This window comes from Chroicocephalus ridibundus, chromosome 7, assembly GCF_963924245.1.
Source record: "Chroicocephalus ridibundus chromosome 7, bChrRid1.1, whole genome shotgun sequence".
Taxonomy (NCBI): Eukaryota; Metazoa; Chordata; class Aves; order Charadriiformes; family Laridae; genus Chroicocephalus; species Chroicocephalus ridibundus.
Genome location: NC_086290.1, coordinates 7,721,475 through 7,746,792, shown reverse-complemented (window position 1 = coordinate 7,746,792; position 25,318 = coordinate 7,721,475). Strand labels below are relative to the sequence as shown.

General features: G+C 36.9%; 1 protein-coding gene across 14 annotated transcripts in view; it reads left to right on the top strand.

The window, feature by feature from the left end:
• The window catches only part of R3HDM1 (R3H domain containing 1), an 89,330-nt gene that overhangs the window by 37,894 nt on the left and 26,118 nt on the right, over positions 1 to 25,318 (top strand). For 7 of the 14 annotated variants that reach the window (XM_063342401.1, XM_063342395.1, XM_063342394.1 and 4 more), the window contains exons 4-17: positions 1,836 to 1,877; positions 2,324 to 2,413; positions 8,234 to 8,348; positions 10,528 to 10,606; positions 12,161 to 12,220; positions 12,303 to 12,443; positions 15,002 to 15,110; positions 15,207 to 15,302; positions 16,733 to 16,770; positions 16,853 to 16,903; positions 17,053 to 17,279; positions 20,015 to 20,269; positions 23,271 to 23,425; positions 24,858 to 24,959. In XM_063342401.1, the coding sequence (XP_063198471.1) occupies positions 1,836 to 1,877; positions 2,324 to 2,413; positions 8,234 to 8,348; positions 10,528 to 10,606; positions 12,161 to 12,220; positions 12,303 to 12,443; positions 15,002 to 15,110; positions 15,207 to 15,302; positions 16,733 to 16,770; positions 16,853 to 16,903; positions 17,053 to 17,279; positions 20,015 to 20,269; positions 23,271 to 23,425; positions 24,858 to 24,959 (1,560 nt within the window). The remainder of the gene's footprint in view (positions 1 to 1,835; positions 1,878 to 2,323; positions 2,414 to 8,233; positions 8,349 to 10,527; positions 10,607 to 12,160; positions 12,221 to 12,302; positions 12,444 to 15,001; positions 15,111 to 15,206; positions 15,303 to 16,732; positions 16,771 to 16,852; positions 16,904 to 17,052; positions 17,280 to 20,014; positions 20,270 to 23,270; positions 23,426 to 24,857; positions 24,960 to 25,318) is intronic. The other 7 variants (XM_063342403.1, XM_063342399.1, XM_063342396.1 and 4 more) reach the window with 6 other exon arrangements.

The window sequence follows — 25,318 nt, the reverse complement described above, 5'->3', positions numbered from 1 at the left end:
AGCCTGGAAACAGAACTCTAATTCTCCAAGCAAGATGGAAAATGAGATACAACACACCTAAAACACTTGAAGGAATGTACCACCAAACTTGTGTCATCTACACACCCCCCCCGCCTCCCATGGTGGATCTGGGGTGTTTGCTTCTGTATACTCTTTTGAGTTACATACTGTCTTCAAAGCTTCCAAAATTTTGCAAAAGTTGCCCAAGTGTAGATTCTTTTGCCTGTTGTTTTGAGAGTGAACTGAGGACTCCATTGGCAGCGCTGAATTGATTTTAAGTTTACACTACTTGATTTGAACCCATCTAAGATAACTGATGCTGGAGTAATTGATATGAGGCTGGGAAATCATCCAGTTCTTGAAAGTGTAGCAGCTTGGTATAATAGAAACTTTGCCAGGGCTATGCAGAGTGCCAGCTTTCAACGTGCAATGTATGCTTTCAGCATAGCTGATCGAAAGAAAAAAATATTTTGCAGGTGACAGTAAAACTCAAAGTCTCTGTATTGTTCCAGGTATGAGAACACTTGAACTGTTTATGCTGCTCAAAAGCTCTGCAAGCTTCCTTTAAAAAAACTGATGATGAGTTCAGTTAGTTTTCAGTGCTGCTACTTAAAATCCTGTTGTATAGGGGAGTTTAAATGAGCTCCCCTTCTGCTGCTCTTCAGCTAAGCTGGCACAACATCCGAAAAAGACATTTGGGACTTGAGGAAATGAGAGATAGTGGTTCTTCTGCCTTGGCCTGGTAGAACCTTTTACTTTAGGTTAGGTGTTCTTTTTAGCAACATGTATGTCCTGCTAAGAAATTAAGGCACCTGATAAACATCTGCTCCTGTGAGCCTCGGGCAGGGAGGGCTGTCTTCATATGGTTTTCAAACAGAATTTTTATTTGGTTTCCTTCTGAAAGGATACCCCTTTCGTAAAGGAGGAAATATTGTCCATTAAACAACATTTGACATTATATTACCAATGTTACTTTTTCCTTACAAATATTAGGCCTGTGCTCAGTAAAACCAGTTCTGTTAAGGCTTGTCTGTTAATCAGTTCTAGTTCTACAGCGAAACCAGTACTTCAGTTATGTTATGCCACTCTAAGTGCTTCTGTTCCTGTGTAACTGTCACAGAGGGTTGAGTTAGCTTTAACTATACAGTTAAGAAATTGTTCAACGCTTTTGTTGATTCAAATGTACCTTTCAATCATGCATACTGTAGCAAAATTCTGGTAAAGCTTTCTTTTAAGAGAAAAAATAGTAATAAAAGAAGGGATCTGTGAGGAGAAAGAGCATATTAATGCACAGTAAGTTACTAAATTAAAGCGGGGGAAAAAAAGACCAGTAGCCTGTTTTAAAGTCCCTTTTTCATAGCTCCTAAGATGAAAGAAAAAAAAGCATTTGTTTTAACATGCTTATGATAGGTCATCATCTGTTTCCCTGGTAGAGGGGGAACATACCATTTTTCCAGGTAGGTTTCAGGAATAGGAAGAAAACTTACAAAAAGCATGTTATGTTGCCAAGGAAATAAGGACATGAAAATTTAAAAATGTAGGAGCTGGCTGAGAGAGTAAACTGCTTGGATCTTACTGAACAAGACTAATGCTTGCTTCCTGTTAAAGTCCTGTAATATCTATTGTTGATAAACGAAGAGGAGAAATCAAGGACAAGCACAATGAAAATGGGAGAACATATAATCCTTCAGCCAAAAGCACCTGCTGTTCCTTTCACGGATTTGACCATCATGTCAGTAATAACTGTTAAAGCTTTCTTTTCTACAGACTTTTGCATTAATAAAATTGTACTATTAAGTTTAATATAAACCTTTTCTGTTGTGCCTATCATTCAGCGGCCAGTGCAGTCTTTTGGACAGACAGCAAAAAGGTCGAAGGTACAGTACACTTGTGTGCTGGCATGCTAAGGAAGCCCTTCATGCTTGATGAAGCTTTGTTACTTTGTGAAAAGTACCTTTAGTTTTATTTTTTGGCATTGAAGCTTTGTTTTATTCTGTTGGATATTTGTCTTGCCTAGTTGTCTGCTTTTGTGGTTTGCCTTTATATTTTGGTGGCTTTTTATTGTTATGGAGAGAAACACGTTCCCAAAGATTTTATTTACTTTTCATTAGATGTGCTCTATTGTGCTGACAGTGCCTTCAAAAGCTGCAATTGCTTGGGTATTTTCTTCCTAAAGGAAATCATTTATTCTGTTGAAAATATTAAAAATGCAGTTTTCAGCCATTTTGTTTTAGATAAAATGAATGGAAAAAGAACGGCTTATGGTATATTTATATTATTTTTTATAAGCCATAGTTTTTTAATTTTACATACTTTCCTTTAGTCAAACACAAAGTTAAAGTTAGTTCGGAGCCTTGCTGTATGTGAAGAATATCCACCACCTCCCACAGCTGAAATATCACGGGACCTCCAGGTAAAAATCACGTTACTGAAGTTTCTGAAACAATTTGAAGTAACTTACTGTTGAAAAGAAAATCTTTTGGGTACTATGCAGACACAGTATGATTTTAAATTTTTATTAATACAGCTTTAATAGAGGTGGTAGTATGAGATGAAGAATTTGCTAATGGTTGATATCTGGGGAACAGGAAGAAGGGTTTTGTTAGTTGCTTTAACTTTTTAGTGTTACAGTGCACTTGAGGCAGTTTTAAACTGCTTAAGTGCTGTCCGCCATCAGTAAGACAGAAAAATGATGAATATGCAGCATAATTTATCGGCTTTTATATTTAGAAAAATTAAACAGTTGTAAGTTCTGGTGTTTTAGCTGAATTCCCGCATGTTAGTCATAATTGCTAATAATTCTATTAACACATGCCAGAGGTACATCTGAAGACTAATCTATTAAGATGATATAACACACTTAAAGCAGTTCCTAAATACTGGACAAAATATGCATAAATACTTTAGAGAATTAAAATAAAATAATCTAGCTTTCCTGACTTTACCTTCATACCAGTCTGTATTTTTAGAGCAAAATACTATTATGGTTTTAGTTCTATGAATGTATGAGGGGCATCAAAATGCTTTTCTTGCTGCTCATTTTTCGCTCCTAACAAAATTGAAATGATCCTTAGTGACTTACTCATAAAGCATGTTGACTTTGCTGTTATTTGAAAAGCTTCTAAACTATCTTTTTCTGAAAAGTGTCACTTTCCCTAAGGAGAAGGAACCAGCAGAATAGCGGGGTGTGAGGGGCTTTTGCTGGGGGAGCAGTAACTCAGTTTTGGGGAGGGAGGCAGGTTGAGAACTCATGTAGGTGTTTGTCATGCTAATTAAAAATTTGTAAGATAGTTGGTGGTTAGATCTACACTGCTGGGGTTTTGTTTGGTTGGTTTTTTCCTTGGGAAAACTGAGAAAATAAGGTTTTTTTGTACTCCTTTACTAATATACCAGTTATTTGAAGAGTTGACTGGAGAAATTTTGAAACTGGCCCTGCTAATTTGATGAAAATCTAAATCTTGGATTTACAGGCTGCAGAGTAAGAAATTAAAAGACAACAGAAAAGTTAATGATATTTACAATGATTTACAACCGTATTGTAATGTTTTGCATAAGATTAACAAAATTGACTGTGAGATCTAGTTTAGGTTCAGTTGTTTAGTCTGAAGCAGTAGGGTTTAACTTGTTCTAACTATATCTAGTTACAGGAAGAGATAATCCTAATTTGGTGGGTTGTTCATCCACAGTATATTCCAAACATTAGACATTAGGATTTTAAAAACCTCCAGCACTATACAACAACATGTATTTAATGGTTTAAAATCAGACATTTAGAGTAAGTGTTCTTGGCAGATGGCATTTGTTACTATGTCTCTGGGAATCTATCCTCAGCTGTGTACTGCAAGGTTCTTGAAAGGAAGTATCGCAGTAGTAGAAGAGATGTGAAGGCCAGTTCTACAGAGTGAATTTAATTCTGTGATAATCCGAGTTTGTATGAAAGGAATACCATAAACCAGATTGTATGTTAAGAAATAAAATTAGATCTAGCTGAGAGTTTTCTTTAGAAACACTAATCTAGAAAAAATGGCTTATGGATCCCAATAACTATGCAAATGACTGAAAGAACAAATTTAATTTTTCCCTGTAGAGTGGAGAAATGCATGTTGAAGACAAGAGCTAGAAGTAGGAATTTGTTACAAGTTCTGATGCTGGAGGGTACATCCTATGGGGCACAGGTCTTCCATGACCCTCTGTAACAACTGATACAGGCAATTTCTTCACCCATTTTGCTTTCTTTCACAAAGAATCTTTGGGGCTGGCATGGAAGAGTTCTTCTGTAAGCACTGATCAACTGCTGGCTCCCTCAAGCCCCACACTTTTGAAGCATGATGTATATCATAGAATCATAGAATTGCTGAGGTTGGAAGGGACCTTTAAGATCATCGAGTCCAACCTTTAGCCTACCCTGACAAGAGCCACTTCTAAACCATGTCCCTCAGTGCCCCATCTACCTTTTTTTTAAACACCTCCAGGGATGGTGAATCCACCACCTCCCTGGGCAGCCTATTCCAATGTTTAATAACCCTTTCAGTGAAAAAATGTCTCCTAATATCTAATCTAAACCTCCCCTGACGTAACTTGAACCCGTATATGCACTAATTGTGTTTGGGATGTGTGGGAGGGAAGTCCAGTGGCTCGGTGAAGTGGGGGACTGTCTTGCACAGCCCTAGCTGGCAGCATGAGAACAACTGAAAAACGCCTTGCAGTTTTGTGTTCATACTTTAAATGGATTTTAAGAGTTAGAAAGAAAAAAAATTAGGATAATGTGTCTGATAATACTTGAAAAATCACAATTTTTAATTATTAGAATGTGTTAGCCTTGACTGGATGAAAAATATACTTACTCAGCTGGGAACTGGTGTGAATTTTGGGATAACTGTAGTCTTGTGTGTGATTGTTCATCAGTCACCCCTTCCACACCAGTGTGTCCAGCAGCTCTTCGCAATGTAAAACTGCTAGGCATGTGCCAGTGTAAGTCACTGCTGCCTTCTCCTCAGGAGGCTATAGTGAAAGAGTTGACAGACCAGACAAATTCTCAAGCAGATCAGTTTATTTTCTGATACTCTTGTTTATATAAATTCTTGAGCAATTGCTGCATGAAAAAAAGAAGAGTGTTCCTTACTGCAAAACCTAGGTAAGAGCTCACAATTTTTTAAGCCTTAATTGCTAAAAAGCAATCAGCAACCCTTCACTAAAAGGTGGTATTAAAGTATAAGCTTATCAATTTATTGCAAGAGGAAGAACGTAACTGATTTATTTGATCTTTTTTCTTTGTAAATGCACTAACTCTTTATTCTCTTGCTGTCCTTTGTCTAAATATTAGGTACTAGGGTTGCTCTGATTCTGTGTGCTCTAGTATGAAGTACAAACACTAGCAAAGGATGATCTATTTCAACTCTTTTTAAGGAAGGGCTGTTTTCATATGGATGAGAGTTGTTATTATGGGTAACAAGAATATAAACCTTAAAAAGATCAAACTTTTTCTTCTTCAGTAAAATAAAACAGCCCAAAGGTGGGGGGAGAAAACCAGAGTCTGTAATGTCAGTTTATACTGACTTGTGTAATTTCAGGTTATTGTTGGATTTAGAGATTGCTGGTGAAAAGCCAGGACCCCAGGATGTAGGCTCTTGAGTAATATTCTGTAATGTTTCCTGACTCTTACCTTTTTTCAAGTTTTCTAAGATGGAGGAATTTATCAGGGTTTGATGGTTTGGGGAATTTTGCTTTTTGTTTGGCTTTTTCTTGTTTAATCATGATTTGGTGACAATTTCTTCTGCTACACTGGGGACTTCAGATAGGTGATTTGAGTTACAGCGAGGAGTCTGTTCAATCAGCATGCCAGCAGAGATCTGCTACAAACATGGTGGGATTGAAAGAATTTTAGGGAATAGAAATTAAAAGATTTTTCAGCTGTTTTCCAGTCAAGTAGGTCATATTTAATTAGATGCTACAGTTTTTGTAGCGTGAAATCACAAGAAAGTGCCCTTTGGTACACAGTTCTGTTGTATCACACTTTGAAGTAAATTGGTGGTAGTGGAAGAACTGGCTGTTCAGATGGTTGTTCCTTTTTTAGCTCTTGTTGGGGAAAGAAGTATGAAAATGATTACTTGCTGAAATCCTTTGACTAAACTATTGCTGTGTGCTTTTGCTTTGGATGAGTTCAGAGTGTGTAGTCAATCAGGTTTCCAGTGAAGGAAAATCAGACTATGAAAACTTCCTCAATTTACTGATAGTTTTGTAGAGTATTATTGTAAAACGGAGAATAACATATTGGTGTACCCAAGTCAGAAATAATTTCTTAGTAAGACATAAACCATGTTTCTTTCTTTTTCAAGTAACTGTTATGTAGCTACTAGGTGAACAGTAGGTGTAGTGCAGTGACAAAAAAATTGTTCTTTTCGAATTATATTCAGGTTTATGAGGTAAGGAATGCAAAGATTTGTTTTGGACTCTTTAAAGTTTATAGCCAAGTAAATTCTCAAGACTAGGAAAGAATTATATGTAGGAGTTCATTATTAGTGATTGGTAATGGGTTTTATCAGACTTAGGTATGGATAATCTAATAAAAGATGAGAAGTCTTCACGCTTGCAATGCTATTTTGCAGGGTGTATATGAATTAATCAGTTTAATTAGAACATTTAATGTGGGGAAAAAATCATAATGAAAGAGAGAACTGATAAAACTATGAGCTAATTTTTTTTTCTTATTTGAAAAAGTTGTTACTCCAAAAATGGATATTGAAACTAGTTTTTAACCATTAGTATAGAGTTTGCATTGCTCAACTCTGACGGGACCAAGGGAGAGAGTGCAGTGCAAGGGCAGGGAGGAGCATTACTGCAGGTTCCGCAAGTCTGTGTTTGCGTATGAAAGAGTCTTTAGCCTTGGTGAATCCTGACTATATTTAACTCCGGCCGGCTTACACGAGTGAGATCTAGTCAGTGGAATGACACACGTTAATGAAGCTTAGAGCAGGTGCCTGGATATGGGTAAGAATGGGTTTGAAGGAAGAGTGAGAGCTTGTATAGGGAAGGATTAGGTGCAGGACAGAATGATAGGTAAGAATGGATGAGGGGTTCTTTGGGTTGGGACAGATCAGATATTCTCAGGTGGGGCGGGTGTTACAGCATCAACTCAGTTGACATCTAGGGGAACAAAATTGACGTTTGAAGTAGTTCAAGACAAAAGGTAATGGGGGAGTCTCGCTCTTACAGGAGTCTGACTCCAAGAGTGGTATTCAGACACATGGTGTCTCCATTTCCCCCTACTTCCTGTGTTTTTGCTGTCTGAAACACATTAGTCCTTCACTGACAATCTTGTTAAAGAGTAAAGAGGCATGAAAAACAAATTAGTCTTCCACTCTAGGGGACCATTATGTCACTGATTTCAAAGGGAAGCTCTTTTGCTGTATTTGGGAAACAGGTTTTATGATACTTCACCAACTTGGATAAAAACATGGATTTCGAGATTATTGCACACAAAGCTACTCTATCAAAATACACAGGAAGTTAAGAATATAAGCATTGGTGACAGTAAGGTTTGCAAATTTTGCCTTAATATATTGCAGTGTAAATATTTCCCTCTTTTGCGTATCTGGGAATGCAAATCTGTCTTAGATTGAAACATTTGTTTGTTTTTTTTTTTTCCTTGGTATAGACCAAATTGAAGCTGGAAACAGGCTTTTACAGTGAAGAACTATGAAGAAGGCGGAGGGGGAAGCATTGTGGATGATACATTACTTAGAAACTGTATAAAATTTATACATCTGAAAAACTGGAATATTTTTCTTATATGCATCAACTAAGATACTTTGGATTAATTTTGAAATAGCATTCACGGCCTGGAAGTATGTGTAAATTCTAAAATGTATACGGTATTTCTATATCATAGAATTGTTAGGGTTGGAAGGGACCTTAAAGATCATCTAGTTCCAACCCCCCCTGCCATGGGCAGGGACACCTCCCACTAGATCAGGTTGCTCAGAGTCCCAGCCAGCCAGGCCTTAAAAACTTCCAGGGATGGGGCTTCCACCACCTCTCTTCTCTGTAGTTTTTTATTTGCTGATTAATAATTTAATTCCGTGGTCACGTAACATACATGCGGGATCAGAAAGAATATGAAGGCAATTATTTTCTGTCTTACTTCTTTATTTTGCAGGTAATATAGTACAAAACAGTTCTCCTGCAGGTATTGTTTTAAAAAATTTCTGTGATGACTGATTTTTACTTTTGACAGGAGAAAATTCAGATCCAGTTGTCACAATCTTTTGAAAAAGAAGAAAAGCCTGCAAAAGATGAAGCGGAAAAAGAAAAATCCAGTGATAAACTGTCCAGAAAAATGTTATCAAGAGGTTTGCTATCTGTCATTGTGCTTTTAAATGTACTGTGTAGATAAAGAATATTTAGGGAAATGCAGTTTGCTTCCAGGACATCATTGCATAGACACTACCTTTGTTTCTTAGCAAATTAAGCAAATAGATCAGATATCTTTGAGTTGGAGAAGGAATTGGTCCCAGAGAATACAGTGCTTTCGAGGCTTCATCAAACACATGCACTCCAGCAAATGCTTTGCCTTTCTTGCCTGAATAGCTATGCAGATCAGCATAAGAGCAGTTGTCTTGCCTCAGTTCAACTCTTCTTTGGAAACTGACTTTACTATTCAGTGGAAGATGTAATCTTATTTCTGGACTTTCTTGTTACAGGTTTTGTGAAACTTAAGTGAGAATGACAACTAACTTTGAACTTTTCCTGATCTTTATTCAACAGAAGTCATTGTTCTTTTTTCTTTATTTTACTTTTGATAAGATCTAGAATTTTTTTATAACATTTTTGGAGCAAGGGTGGAACTGAATAAGTAAAAATGACAATTATGTTTTCACTTTAATACTCCTGCATTCTGGATTGAAGATCTATTGTATCTGCTGAAAATCTTTGGTTTTTAACCTGGAATAGAACTGCAAAATTAATGAAGTAAGCCTGTCTCTGTCCATGTTTCGTAATGCCTCCTAAAGGCAGAAGACTCTATGCACTTAAATTGGCAAATCATTGTACAGCTCTTGCTTTAAATAAAGGATCCAGGATGTTTATCTAAACATCTTAGATCAACCAATACATAGGGAATATCTTTAAAGCTAGAAGTCTTTTTGAGAGAGGTAGCACTTGTCTATCTTGTGTCCCTCAATTCCGTAAGGCCTTCCTCTTACGGCATTTCAGTGCATCTTGTCCCAGCTGGCAACCAGGTATTTGTGAAATAAAAAGCACCGGAATTGAGAACTTAACTGCATTTATAACTCTCAGTCTTTGAAATAATGCCTTAAAAAAAACTAGGGGGGGTGTTTCAGAGCTAGCTTGCTCAATCTTTAAAATACATACCCACCTTCTAAAATTAAAAAAAAAAAAAAAAAACAAAAACAACAAAAAAAAAAACACCCCCGAAAACAGCAACAACAAAAAACCCACGTCCACCCTCCCCCACCCCCTAGAAAAAGGTACCCAACGCAGAGGCAGCTCTTTTACATTCACCCAATGTCTCCTTTGGAAGGTAATTACTTCCCAATTTAGGATGTGCCAAAATAGAAAATGATAGAATTTAAGCATTGGTCGTCTTGTAATTATAACTAAATTATTGCTCACTTGCAAATTAAGAAAATTAAAGTAAATAATTATTCAATATTACAGTTGCTTTACTGGGCATACCTTTTTTTTTTTTTCTTCCCCTTCTCCGATTCAAAAGTAATCCCAAACCATAAATGCTCAGACTTGCTTGGTTTCATTTATACTGTCTTGATAATATATGAGCACAATTGGTAGTATAATGAACTCTGCACACAAAGGAACTCACTGTCATTCTTCTTTAGGGAACTAGATATTCCCTGTCCTCAGGTGGACTTGGATTCTCTCCAGGAAAAAATTTATGTCTTGCTTTTGAAAATTGGATACTTCGGTCACCCGGTTTCCCACTATGCTGAGAGGCTGCTCTGCCGGCACTGTTGCTTCTAATGAAAAAGCCTGCATGGATTCTGTCTCCACCGAATCCTACGCTTTGCGCAGTAGTCCCCTCATTGCTTATGGAATCTAAATTGCAATGACTGCTCTCCATTAACATTTGTGAATGTTAAACTGTTACATCCTGAATGACAGTATTTCTTCCGGCAACATCCAGTAATCCCGTAGGTCAGCTGCTGGTTGTCAAAGTGTATACTGTAGTATATTGAGAAATCGGGTGGGCCAAAGTGACTGCTTCAACATGTACAGCAATTTGTTAATAGATTGGCAGTGTTACTGAAGCTTTTGCTTCTATATTACACTCGAATTAGGGGAAAGGGGGAGGTGGCGTTGGGTTTTCCATTTTGTTGTTTTTACTTGTGAGCCTTTTCCCTGGAAACTGGAAGTGTTTATTTTTGGGAATAACATGCCTAATAGTTGTATTGATCCATAAATACCATGTTCAGCAATAATTGTAAAAAAAAAAAAAATAGTATTAATGTTTTTTTCAAAGTGTAATTTTCCTCTCTTCCCCTCCGCCCTTAGATTCCAGCCAAGAGTACACAGATTCCACTGGTATAGATCTTCATGAATTTTTAGTAAATACATTAAAAAACAATCCCAGGTAAGCATCAGAAATGTCAACTTTCTGTTTTTCTTTCTTGTCATTGCTTGAGGTGTAACACCACCTGTTGGGGGGTGTGTGTGTGTGTGTCCCTTATATGTCTAACGCTATGTGTCAGTTATTTAGGATGAGGTTTTGTTGCACAGGCTATCTAAAACACTGAACCACTGGAGGTTCAGGACATTAAAAGCTCTTAAACCATTTCAGTGTTTAATAAGCAAATAATGAATTCTGTCCGTGCAGTTCTGTCCCTGAAGAGACCCTCATACTATGTCTCTAAAACTTGTACTCTTTTAGCATCTGCTTCTTAGAGACTAAACTTCCTTCTCTTACTTTAATCTGTCTTGCCCTGAATTTATAGGAACTTTTTTTAAGCTTTACCATATAACCATAGTTAGAGATATACATCTTCACTCTGCACGTCAGAAACCAAATCTGATCTAATTCAAGTCCATCATTTGTTAGCTACAGAGTTGACAGGATTCCGTTGCTTTGAGATTTGCGGTATGTTGCTATCTTGTTTGTCCCTTTCCTCAAGTAGGGTTTCATATTAGGTCTGTGGCTTTACACACAAGGCAAGAAATTAAATTGGTGGAATTGGGCTGCTGTCGCAAAAGCTATTCCACTGCTATTTCTTATTCATTAGTATTATAGTTATGATTTCCAATGTGATCATGTATTTGGATTCCATTTTATTGGCAAAAAAACATCAAGTGGGCTATAATAGGGGTACAACATAATTTTCTCCTATAGAGTAAAATTAGAGAGCACAGACCTGTGCTAAACTCTTACTTTATTTCTGTTTGAAGTCATAAAGCCTCCCAATGAAAGTAAGAAATGGTAGGTGAAGGTCTGCTGTGGATTTACATGCACAATAACTGGGAAGCTTCGTTATCTGATGTGCACAAATTATGAACTGTGGGACAGTTAATTTCATTACATGTTAATGATTTATGGGAACTGGCATAAGCATTTTTAAGACGTTTTGTGGTGTTTCAGATAATGTTCGTTTCTATCACTTCGAGTTTTAGCTTTTTCATCTTCTCTTAATATCTCATCACATTGCAACGTGTGACAGCTTTTAACCACTTGGTTGTTGGTGTGTTGTAGTAATGCCTCCTGTTATCTGTACTCTGTCACTCTGTGTCTCAGCGATCCCATAACGTGCTTCACAATCCAAGGGCCAGTTCAGGCCTCTGCAAATCTTACTGCCCATGCTAACCAACAAGAAACAACCTAGTCACTGCTTTTCCTTCTTCTTGAGACTTTCTTCTCAACAACTGTACTTTCTGTTGAGCTACTGGGCAGAGATAGAGGATCTCTGCATTCTGATTTCTGAGATGAGAAAAGCATGTTTCACTAGGCAGGTTGAGTAAATACATCTTAGTGAAAAATAAATACTTTGTCCTAAAAATACCGCATTTGACACCTCCTGGTCCTGTTTACAGTCTGCCTCCACCCTTGATCACAGATCTTGTCTGTGTATTCTTAAGATGAATACAGCTGCAGTTATTGGAGTGTCTCATATGTGAGTTGCTGTGTTTTTATTTTCAGGGACAGAATGATGCTGCTGAAATTAGAACAGGAAATTTTAGATTTCATTGGTAATAATGAGTAAGTACTGTACTCTTATAGGAAAAAAAGAATTCAAGAGTGTTCCTGTTTACTTAATAAAGGTACTATTCCTTTCTTACAGAGTTCCAAGAAAAAAGTTTCCCCCAATGACATCTTATCATAGAATGCTATTGCACAGGGTAGCTGCTTACTTTGGATTAGAGCACAACGTGGACCAGAGTGGGAAGGCAGTCATAATAAATAAAACTAGCAATACAAGAATGTAAGTCTAAAAGTCTTGAAAAAACTTTTTGATGCATAGAATTAACACCTGGCAATAACGCTGCGTCTGTAGCAGCAGGGGTCTATCTGGTCATTGGGAACCATGCATCAGGGAGAGGCAGTTGCAAGATCTTTACTGATCGTGTTCCAGTGCTGTGTGTGATAATGTGATGTTTCATGTTTAAACTATTTTGGGGGGAAAAAAAGGATGTTATCTGTAAATTAAGAATTTTTGTTGCTTTTCTTGCAGAGATGCATTGCTAACTTTGTTGCCCTGAAATACGAATTTATATCAGCTATTTACCCGTTTAAAGATACACATCAGTAAAGTGTACAAAGTACATTCTTTGTTTCTTTTGGAAAGCAGAACCGGCCCTTAACTTAGAACGGGGTCATTTCTGATTTGGTGAAGGGAGGAGACAAGACTTGCACAACTTTGGCTTTTGTACTGTAAAAACCTGCTGGGAAAATGCAGGCGTTGGAGCCTTCTATTGGAATAACGTTGCTTACAGATCTCACCTGGCCTTACAAAATAAACGTAGCAGGGAAGACAGAGATCTTGGCAGTGGAAGTCTCAACCAGGTTAACAAGTCATGGCATGGTACTTTGCTGTGAGGGCTGGGGAGTTCTTGGAGAAACCACTAGGCAAACCCATATTGCAAAAAAAGGAGCACTGGGGCCACAGCAGCTCCAAACCCCGTTTTGTAGTTGACCTTTTCATTCGAAGGACCCGGCTGTTCTCTGTCCTCTGCACTTGCTCTGTCTCCTCATTCTCTCTCAGAAAGACAAAGGACTAATGTGTTGGTATATTTATGCCACCTACTTTCTAGTTTTAACTTTAAGCATTTAGCATTTGCCTGACACCATTTTTTGTTGTTGGTTGTTGTTGTTTTTATTATTTTTAAGTACTCTATGATTTGAACATGAAAATAGGAGTTTACAGCTCCTGCATCCTAATCCCAACTTCTATGTACACTCTCCATAGCTTTGGGAGGAAAAAAAAAAAATCTAATTATCTACCCTAATTTTAACGTCAGTAAAACTGAAATAATATACCACACTGAAATTTCACTTAAGTAAACAGCTGCCTCCTCAATGGTTTCTAGAAAAAAAATATATAGAGCCTAAATATACAAGTAACTTATGTATTCATGTATGGTTTTTGCTTTGGCTGTACATTATCTGATTTGACTTACAAAGCCATACATTTAAATTCTGTTACCTTTGAATCTACTGGCATCTCTAGACTGAAGCTTCAGTCTAGCACTTCAAGTGTGGAATAAGAACTATTAAAGAGGATTTCTTCAATTTTATGTCTCTTTTTTTTCTAGATAGTATTTCAATGGCTTATGGCCTCTGGAAGCCCCCTGTAGGTGTAGTTACTAATTAGCAGGCATTTCATCTAACCTGCAGACATCAAGATTCTTAATGTTTTCAGTATTCTTATTTTAAATCTCTTTGGATATAAAATAAGAATTTAGCAAGAAAACCTTGGAGATCTGCTCCATGTTGAATAAAACCAAACTTACCTTTTCCTCATAGGCAGATTCCCGGCTCCATCGCCGATCAGTGATGTTACTGACATCAACAACCCAGTGCATACTGGGACGTCTCAGTGGAGTGGGAAGTTGGTGATTGCAGGGCAGTAAATTCAGGGACCTTTAAAAGAAAGAGGTAAGACAGTCTAAAGGTTCTCTGAAATGCCTGCTAATTATGTTTGGGCATCCAGTAACTAATAGTTAGGCTGGGCTGTTTTATAGAAAAAGATCTCCTGACTCTATACAGATGTCCTGGGTAATGAGTAAAGAAGTAGAAATAGAGAAGAGTATACCTATGTTTTATCTTTTATTAGGCAAATATTTCCTCATTGTCTGACAACTTCTCTTATGATAGTAGTAGTTTTATTGTCTAGGTACTTGGTATCTATTTTTAATAACAAGAGATTGCAAAATATCTAATTCTCTTTCATAAAGTAGATGAAATACCAAAACAAGATATATAATCTCTTGCTTCATCCTCTCACTGTGATCTTGTGAAGCTCTTGCTTGCCTGCACTGTACTGTTTTTCTTCTCTTGCTTATTTCTACTTTTGTTGTAGAAGTTTGTAAGTTTCAATGCTTTCTCCTCTATCTTCTTATCTTCTGTTTTCCCTTGAAATGAATTCCGAGGTATTACAGCTCTAGCAGAAAGCACCTATCTTCACTTCCATGCATGCCCAATATCCATTGCATGGCACCAGTCTGGATTCAGGAGCACTTCTGATTCCCCAAAGGCATGTGGTTTGCTTGCCACCTTAATTGGAAATTGAAGCAAAAGCTTTGAAGGAGGAAGAGATTTTAAAAGCAGGTTTGTTATGCCTCAGGAACAGGACTTGTCAGGAGTAAACATCATCTTACAGTTTTGGTACCTTTTGCATTGCCTGGATAACCAAAATCCATCACTTCAGTTAGAATATTAAGTATATTGAACGTTAACCTTGAGTATATTTTAGTTTGTTCCACTGTGTATAGTATATGTTTGCAAAACCATATTTTTTTTTTTTCTAACGGCTTTTCATAGACCTGACCAAAAGTTTTGTGAACATATAAAGGATGAGAAGAGTGATGACTTCCAGAAGCGGTATATCCTTAAAAGAGATAACTCTAGTTTAGACAAAGATGACAACCAGGTAAATACATATGGATTATTTCCTTCCACTTGCTGTATTTAACTGTGTATTTATACTATTTTCCTGTAGAAGCTGACACTGTATCACTTAATTTAGATGAGGATACGATTAAAAGATGACAGAAGAAGTAAATCCATAGAAGAACGTGAAGAAGAATATCAAAGAGCTAGAGAAAGAATATTTGCACAAGATGTATGTATCAAAGAAAATCTTAACGGTGTTTTGTATGAATACTTCACACACTGACATGCACATGTGGCTTTTGTTAAAAGATACTTCTTTCCTGGAAACTTTCTGTTTTTGAAGGAAACTGAGCAGATAGGAATCAGTAGTGTGGCCCGAGTAAGCTTTAAATTGTATCAAAGTTACTGAGAAATTTTCTGGTTTCTCTAATCACTACTTTATGAAACTTAAACAACCTTCAAGAGCTATTTTTGGTGCGTTATCTAGCATTACCTATTTCAATGCGTTATTTTGCCCCTTACTGAATAAGTTACAGAGTTTCGGTACTGCAGTCATTTCAGTTGTCACTCAGAGCAACAATTATTTAAAAAACAAACAAAACCTGAAAACAAAAACAAAATTATGTTTTTTTTTTTTTTCCTCACTTGTGTCTGTATCAAACACATCTTCTGACTAGTCACAGTAAAATGATTTGAATTCCCATATGTGAAACTTCAGTCAGAAATGTAGAAGCCTAGTCTCTCTTGACTGGAGTTATCGAGCAGGACAACATCATAAACTATAATTCAATCATGAGTATTGATTATTTAATTATATTGAGTGAAACTGAACAAATATATCTTAAAAAATATGTGTTACTTGTAATAATCTACTTTTGACGTTTATGTGTGGCTCTTACACTCCAAAACCAGATTTTTGTTTTGAAGAAAGAGTAATGAATCAAAGAGGCTAATTTGCTATATCCAAATGTTTTCCAGAAGCTTTTTTCTTTTTTTTTTTTTTTTTTTTTTTTGTTCACCTTAGTTACAAACAAAAAGAATGGACTTTTGGATATAAAATTACTTTTTCCTTTTCATGCTCATGTACCATGTATTGTACCCTTAGGAGCTTTGTACCAAATGTTAGAAGTCACAGTCAAGGACAACATAATTGAAGTTAATAGCCTTTTTGATTGTATATTCTGTCTGCTTTTTAGCATATGTGTACTTGTACCCAAAGAATTGAGTACAATTATTGCAGTAGCCAGCATCATCTCCTACTTCACACTTTCAAGCAGAAGACAAGGGAGCTCAGGTGGTGGTAACAGATTTGTGAAGTCACACATCAGCTGGAAGATACATGAGGCAACAAAAAGCCCAATGGAAGAATTGTAACTTCAGAAAAATACTGATATAAACAAAATGGTCAGCACTGTAACTATTCTAATGCTAACTTTTATTTCCTGCAGATGGGCCTTTCTATATTGTCGGGTTTTTTTCCCATAACATGGAAATTATCCACCAAGGAGGTTAAGTTTTCAGGCAGCTTAATATAATGAGGATGCTGTAAAAATCTGTGTATAATATAAAAGACTCCAAATTGCAGCATGTTTTGTTACTGCGCTGTAATAGGGTTCTAGATGCCATTCATATTAATTTCTACACTTCTTTGCCCCTCAGTCCCTGTGTTCCCAAGAGAATTATTTCATTGAGAAAAGGTAAGAAAATTTGCTGTTTAATTCTGTTTCATATTCCTATTTTCTTAATAAATATTAAGCTATCTTATTAAAATGTCAACAGAATCCAGGAGGAAGAAACTAATAGTACACAACAAAGACGACAGATACTTAGGTATTTGATGCTTTCTTTAAAAAAAAAAAAAAACAAACCCAAAGTATTCTGCATGCATTTCAACCTTTCTTTTCTTTCTTTTTTTTTTTTTCCTTTTCCCTTATTTTGCAATTGATGCTTGTGCTAAAAGTTTAGTTTATAACTTACAGAATCAATAAGGAAACATCAGGGAGATCAGCCAACAGCCATCAGAGCAGTACTGAGAATGAGATGAAGTATTGTGAACCCCGTCCCTGGAGCAGCACCGACTCTGATAGCTCCATCCGCAATCTGAAGCCAGCTGTAACGAAAGCCAGCAGCTTCAGTGGGATATCAGTTCTGACAAGAGGAGATAGCTCTGGAAGCAGCAAAAGCACAGGCAGGCTGTCTAAGACAGGTATAACAACAACATCTGTACAAATGCATAGTTCCATAGCTACCTGATGGTTTGATGCGTGATGCGTATTGCAGATGTGTACGTATGTAGAGGCCTCAGTCTCGTAGGTGCTCCCTGCATACAACTCCTGCTGGGTGCAGTGGGTGCCGTGTACGTAGAACGGCTACAGACCTAGCCCTCTACTGCAAAACTGCCCCGGGGAGCTAGAATTCAGGTCACAAATTAAATGAAGACTTTTGACAGTGGAAGTAGAATTTTAAAGTGCATTATAGATGGCTTTAAGCTAAATCCATTCTATTCTATTCAAATCACGGAAGGATTTAAAAACATTTATCAACCTAAGTACTCCATACAAAATAAAAATGTAGAGTTCAACTCTTTCAGTGTGGCAAAGCTGCACAGTATGGTGTTTAGGAAACCGTGGGCTGCTATCCTACTAGCTAGGAAAAAAGAGCATTAAAGGCGGTGAATTGTTAGTTACATTTGTTGTGTTATCTTTCAGTGCCATTGTTAAATTTAAATGAATATGGCTAAAAAGCTTACTTTAGTTTTCAGATTGCTGAAAAATCAGATCAGTGGAAGAAAGTGTACTGTTTAAGATTCAGAAATGGTGGGAGAAAATACTCGTTTTATAAAATTCTGGGTTTCAAAGGTGTGGTAATTTGTGATTAATGTCAAAACAAAATCTCAGAAAATCTTCTGTGGGTCAAAAATGAAATGTAGTAAACACTTGTATTCCAAAAGCCAATGTAATTTGATCTAATAGATAATCTTGGTGTGGAGAGTTTTGAGGCTTGTAATACTTGGGTGGGTTATGGATGCACTGCTTTAGAATTTGAAGTAGAACTGTAAAAAAGCAGACTATTATTGCTAGCCTGTATTACACTTGCCTTCGATCTTATTTATAAAACTTGTCTCTAACGAGGCTCTGTTTAAATTTTTTGCTTTCCCTTAAACCACCACTACCTTATAGGTATATCACCACACTTCTATATCTTAATGCAGTAAAACAGTTACAAATTCTGTTTGTCCATTGTATATTTGTATAAAAAAATTCATTCCAAGGCACTTCCGCATATGCTGTAAAATTGTGCCTTCACATTGAGTTATTTCATTTAGGAATGTAGTAATACTATTTGGCACAGCTTGAATAGAAAGTACAACCTGACAATAGTCTATATATAAAATACATTCTTAGAAATCCTTGTTTTCCAAATCGCAAGAACATAAATGGATTAAAATAAAATTTCTCTGGAAACTTTATTTTGGCGTTCTGAGAGTTAACGTTCAAAGTTCAGAATGCCTGTCTTGATGGTTGTTGCATCCCTGCAGTTGTAGGTTGTGGTGATTTTTGCATGTTTTGAGATTGGTTTTGTTTGTTCATCTTGATCAAGGATGTAATTTGCTTTAATTATGATAGCTTCAGCCTATTTTTCTCTACATAATCTAGAAGTGGATACACTTGTAAACAAATCTAATCGGAGCAACTCAGGTCAGGTGAAGATTGTTGCAGAGCTTGTATGCTTTTTGTATGCTTTTTGCCCAGCTTACAATTCAGAGCTTTCTATTTTGCTTCATTTAGCTATAGAAAAAAAGTTAACAGCATCAGCAAATGCTTCAAGTTAGACTATCTTTTCATACACACGAGTAAAAGGGTTACAATTAAATTTTTATGAAGGACTGCAAAGTAACTTCAAACAGTAGATAAATTCTGTTACAGCTCTTTTTGAGTCCTGCTTTCTCTTCTAGATTGTATAGAGGCTGCTAATGAGGAGTTCTTAAATTTAAACAACTATATTCTGTTTCCAAGTACTGAAGTATCATAGCAAAGACTTAATAAAAAGTATAATAAACTGTATACCTAGAGATGCAGGTATACAGTGATCTTGGAACAGTGCAGTTTGCAAACCTCTCCATATTGGACTTTTTGGAATGTTGCTTATAGCTGCATGCACTGGCTTTCAGAAAGCTCAGGGTCTGGTTCTCCACTGCCTTGCAACGTTTATAGTCATTCATATCTGTAAAATAATTATTGCTTTCAATCAGCTATTTCATACTCCTTTTGAACTTTGACTTGTTGCAGAGAACTAGGCTAAAGCTACCACGTTGCATCACTTTTTCCATCTGTATTCTTGATGTCAGTCTGAAAATTGTCAAATTTTGGGGTTTTTTGTAGTATTCTGCAATTTGTCCAGTAGGTGAATCAGAGATCTCTGACATCTAGTAGTAAAAAGAACACAGTCATCGCTTGCATGCGGGCTGGGTCTACAGAGCATGTGAATTGAGCTGGTGTATCTGAAGGGACACTGGGCTCACTGTTTCTGCACATACACCATAGCTGTGGGCTGTGTGTTTATTGCTTCGGTGTATCCAACTGATACGCGTGCATGCTTTGTTTTGGAATAAGTGACTGATCACTTAAATGAATTGCAGATGAACTGAACGTTAGCACATGTGCATGTGTACAGCCATGTATTTTCTGCGCAGAAAATCTGAGCTAGATATGAAAGCCTGACTTTACAGTGCAAAGCAGTGCTGAATTGACCCTTGGTTCAGAGAAGGAATCTTGTAATGGTATTCCAGGGGAGATGAAGGGGGAGTTCATTGGAAAGGCCACTGTTTAATAATGTATTTAACGCTGAGCTTTAAGGGTAAGCATTTACAAGTATATATTTTAAGTGAGCATGATGTTTCTGTCTCTAGGTAAAAACAATTTCTCATTACTCCTTTCCTAGGTTCAGAGTCTTCTAGTAGTGTAGGGTCATCCACGGGTTCTCTTTCTCACACCCAGCAGCCTCTTCCAGTGCCAGCTCTAAGCCAGCCTTCTCATGGCACGCCTGCCGTCTATCCAACTGTCAGCACTAGTAACTCTCTTTCCTTTGATGGTGGCATAAGCGGGCAAGTGGCACCTACTAGCACTAGCTTCTTTTTGCTTCCCTTGGAAGCGGCAGGCATTCCGCCTGGCAGTGTTCTGATCAACCCTCAAACAGGTTGGTACACGCTTGTGATGTTTTTGTTACAATTGAGAACTTGGAGAAAAATGCACGAGTGTCAGTATTGTCCTTTCTTTTTCTCTTTTATTTTTTTTTTCTGTGGTTGTGTTTGTTCAGTGCACTTAATTTAAAAAGAAAGCATGACTCTAGGATCAAAGGAATAAGTAAACTCACTTGATTTTTCTCTAGTAGAGTTTTAACTTACATGTAAAATTTTAACGAGTGACTTGCACAAAATATGAAAATCCCATGATTTATTATCCAGAACGCAGAATAACTTAAACTAATTGTTTTGGCTTTTTTGGGGAGAGGGTGCTACTATAAAGCAGTTTCAGTGAGGGTAGAAAGCCTGAAGAAGTATTCATACTGACTTGAAAGAATTTATCATCCTTCATTTTGTTTGTCGCAACATATTCTTGCGTCTCTGTGCTCATGACACCAGCTTATACAAGTGAAGGAAATAAGCATGAGACTACATGTGATTTCTAAACTTCTGTTTGTCAGTTTAAAACAGGATTAAATCAATGTTGGCGTAATTGGCCAATACTGGTAATCTTAGTAAGTAGTAGGAAACTGATACTTCATAATGTGGATGTAAGGAGGTGTGTAGCTACTTGTCTGAATTATAAATGAATAGTTTAAACCAACCCTGCTAAAAATTTGGTTACAAATGACTAGCTGTAGCACCTAATTTTCATAGATACCCACTGGATCTAGAGGAGGATGTATTTGCCATCTCGGATCTAGGTTCTGGACAATAGCACTATTGACTTAGTTTTTCTAGTTCTAATATGATAGTTGCACATCTTACACATGAATTTTCCATTGTGTTTGACCATCTGAAGACAAATATAGTTAGTGAACAAGTTTTGCGAGAAAAATAAGTGGGTTTAGTGTTTGTGTACACTAGAGTACTTTGTACTCTACATTAAATATACATAATGTTGGCTGTCATTTTTCATATTATGAGTTTATAGTATGGCCATGCTAAAATCTTTAGAGTTACTGTACAGCAAAACAGATATTGCAGGCACTCAAATGATACCATCAGCTTGAAAGTGCTTTCATGTAAAACGTGATACAGTTTTGTCACTTAAAAAATAGCAGGTTTTGAGTCATCTTCATTTCAGTTATGTGTGCGTCAATATTCTGTTATACATATATATACATATATACATAATATTTTGTTAACAGTTATGTGTGTGTCAATTAGTTTTGCTTTCTTCCTCCTGTACTGTTGGTCATTTGCCCTGTTACGTTATGGGACTTCCACAGAGCAACAGGGAAGGGCAGAGAAACAAATGGGACTGAAAGTTTTTCATTGGAAAGCAGCTTGCACCCACTTCAGAAAAGGCAGCAGAATTGTAGACTTGACTCTGACATTCATTAAAATTAGCTTGATTTTCAAACTGACTCTTCCTATGTTTTATCCATTTTTAATGTATTTAAACTAGTCATTAATAGTCTTTCATAACAGAAGATTATATTAATATCTACTGAGTGTCTAACAGAGATAAAGTACACTTCCAGAACAAAGAATATTTAGGTTCAGATAAACTTTTGACTTTATCGAATTCGATAATTCGATAATATTTGACGTATTCGAATCATCATATTCCGTAGTTGTTCATCTGGCTTTATTGTTCCAAATGACAGTCAGAGTTCAAAAAACATGGATTAGATTCTCAGCATTTCTGCCAGAGGATCTCATGACCTTTGGTCAAGAGTCATTCCTTGCAGTAGTTGAAGAGGGTAATTAGGAAAAGGCAGTTCTTATTCAGCCACTCCAGGAAGCAAGTTAAGCTCTTGTGATCACCAGAAAGTAGTAGAAGGAAATAAGAAAATTTGCCTCCCTGTATATATATGAACATTCCCAATTCCTGAGCATTAGAGAAATCCATTAAGCTAAATTGAATATAGCTTGATCACCTGCAGTCCAGCTGCGTAATATGTAGCTTATTTTTGCAAGCCCATTCATGCTTCCTGTCTCTCTCTTGCATTAGTCACCTTAGGCCTCTCTTCAGTAACTTTGACGCTTTTATGTTGGCCAGTTGCATTTAAATATGAGGGGATGAAGAAGTCCGAAGGAGCATTAGTATACTCTGACAGGACCCCAGCCAGGGTGCAAAGGCTTCAGTCTCAGTTTGTGCCTTCCTGGAAAGAATCTCAGACAAGGAAATATTAATATTGGAGGAGAGAAATATTTACATCAGTATTTGGAACTTAAGCATCAACATAAGCCAGTGCAGGACATGTGTCATTAAGACCCAGGTCCTTGTTAGCGAATCTGTTGTTCCTTTGATTTGTTTTGTTTTTTCCCAACCCAGGCATCGAAATAAATCACTGCTTGTTTATAATTTATTTTTAGTTTATTTTTGAATTATTTTTCATTAGTCCACTGCTGTAACATTGAAGTTGCAAATTATTAAATAGGAGAATAATACTACATTATTTAATTTGAAAGCTAAAAGCCAATTAATTTATGAATAGGGGAAGAGAGTCCTTTAACAGTAATCGCACTAGCAGTTATGGGAATGCTACTGCTTTATATATATTTTTTTAAATATTTGCCCTTAAGCTCCCCTGTGTTCTGATCGATGTTCAAACTGATTAAAGGAGATTCATTTTTAGTAGGGTTTTCCTTTATTACTCCTGCCCTTTTCAATCCACTTAATTAAAAATGAGTTTAAGACAAGCAGGATGCAGCAAATATTTATCTGTGTTCACTAAGTAAAGACCAGGGTATCTTTGTTTACCTTAAATGTTTTGGTTTTTAACTGCATGTGTTTTGTCAAATGAGGCCTGTTTAGTCATTGTATTATAAATGTGGTTGTGGGGATTTGGCATAAATCTATCATATAAAACAGTATGAATTCACTTATTTTCAAATTTTATTAATTTTGCGTACTGTAAATACATTTGTCTTTATTTTCTCCATACTTAGATGATGCAGCTGGCTGAAACATTTGGTTGTCTTTGTTCTCTTTCAACTTGTCAGGTCAGCCGTTCCTTAATCCTGACGGCACTCCAGTTGTGTATAATCCTCCTGCGCCTCAGCAACCTGTTAGGACCCAAGTGCCTGGACCTCCGCAACAGCCACCTCTTCCCGCAGCACCTCAGCAGCAGCCAGCAGCTAATCACATCCTCTCACAGGTGCACATGTCAAACACATGATGCTGTTGTATTGCTGTCTGATAACAGGGGATCAGTAGGTTGGTTCTGCCGAAGCATAGGTTAAGAAGTAATGGCTACACAGGTGTGGGTATCTGGACTTTCCCCCCGCCCAGTCCTCAGCACTATCAGTTCTGCTAATAACTGAACATGGCAGGCAGCCTTTTCTTAAAAACATAGAAGATATTTTGGTATGAAAACGTGATGGCATCAAGAACATACCAAGTCTAGGCTTCTTCGTCCTTAGTCCCACTGCGTGGTTACCCCTGGCATTAACAGTAATACAGTCAGCAATCTGGGAAGCGAGTTAATCCAATTGAAATCCTTCTCTCCTTGCGTTAGGGTTATTTTTCAGCCAGATGAATTCATGGGCTGTCCTGCACATGCAGTACTCATGGCACAAATGAAGTAGCTTAGGTCTGGTAGAGTATGAACAACTCTTTAGTAGCACTTTGGCTTACTCACAAAATTGCATGCTGAAGTACGTATTTTTATCCTCATCTTGTACAAGAGGAATTCAGCAAAACAGGCTGATTAAAGATGACCTCAGCCCTTGAAGAAGGGGAGAAAAAAAAAAAGGCAACGAGTGCATATGGGCTGGAGAAGGGAAGGTTCTACCTCTTTTCACAGCAGCTATTTTAGGTACCAAGCTATTTGCTATAGTCTCCTGTGGTATTTTCAAATTGTTCTCAAATTTTATCAAACAGTTATTTATGGAACTTCATCTAAATCTTTCTTTGTTCATTTTCCCTGTTTAAATCTTGTGTTCGGGATACCTGCCTATGCCACGGTAGAGATGGTCTGTTTTGAAAAAGGCTCATTTGTACTCTTTCTCCCTAGTTCTCTACTAGTTTACGGACGTGTCTATGCGGTGTTTGCTGTTTTCTTCAAATTCTTTACTACTCCTATGATTGCCTTCTCAATGGATACTGGAGTTGAACCTGCCCAAAATATTATCAGCAATCATGCCTCTCTCATGTTCAAATAACCACAATTAAAGAAAATATTTTAGTATTGTTAAATAAGATAATAAGTTTTAAGCTGTGGTTAGTAGTAAATTCATTCTGTCTTTAGATGCTTTGAAACAACTTGTATTTAGAATGCACATGTAGTTTTTATTTTATAATTTTAAAAATAAACTAACAGAAACAAATGTTAAATAGGAGCAATTTGCTGACTTATAGCTAATATATTGTCTAATAAATGAAGCAAATGTATTTCTGCTGGGAGACTGAGATACTGAAAATTACTTCTGTTTTAAATCTACAGTCTTGAGTTTAAAAAAGAAGTATCTGTTCCCTTTCTGGTCATGGAGTGTAGTTACTTTTTTCTATTACAAAAAAGACTTTTTGACTTTATTTTCATTTCTTTTACTCTGATGTTAACCATGTTTATAAACCTGTTATTTCTTCAGCCTATGCGGCCTCTGCAGCCTTCTTCCCAGCCTGTTCAGTACTCTGCAGTCTCTTATCCACCCCCGCTCCTGCCAGTCTCCTCTACACAGCAATATTCTGTGGTATTACATCTTCTCTTCATCTCCTCTCTGCACGGGTTAATCTTTAGTGGATGCTGACCTTTGCTTGGGTGTTTGTAAGTGGCGTGTGATAGCAGTGTAATGACTGGCTAGCTTTTCAATCACAGTAACGTATTACCTGAGCGGGGGAACCTGAGACTTTAATGTGTTTATTTCAATTAAGGCTATATGTAAATATCTCTATATTTAGATATATATTATTTCCCCTTGTAAAGGAACAACATTTCAATGCTATTTTTTGTTATGTTTTGTTAGCCAGTCAGTACCTTTTTATGTCCCTGGATTAACCTCTTTCCATCCTTTCTTGTTGTTTCTTTGTCTGCTCTTTCTTCTTCTGAACC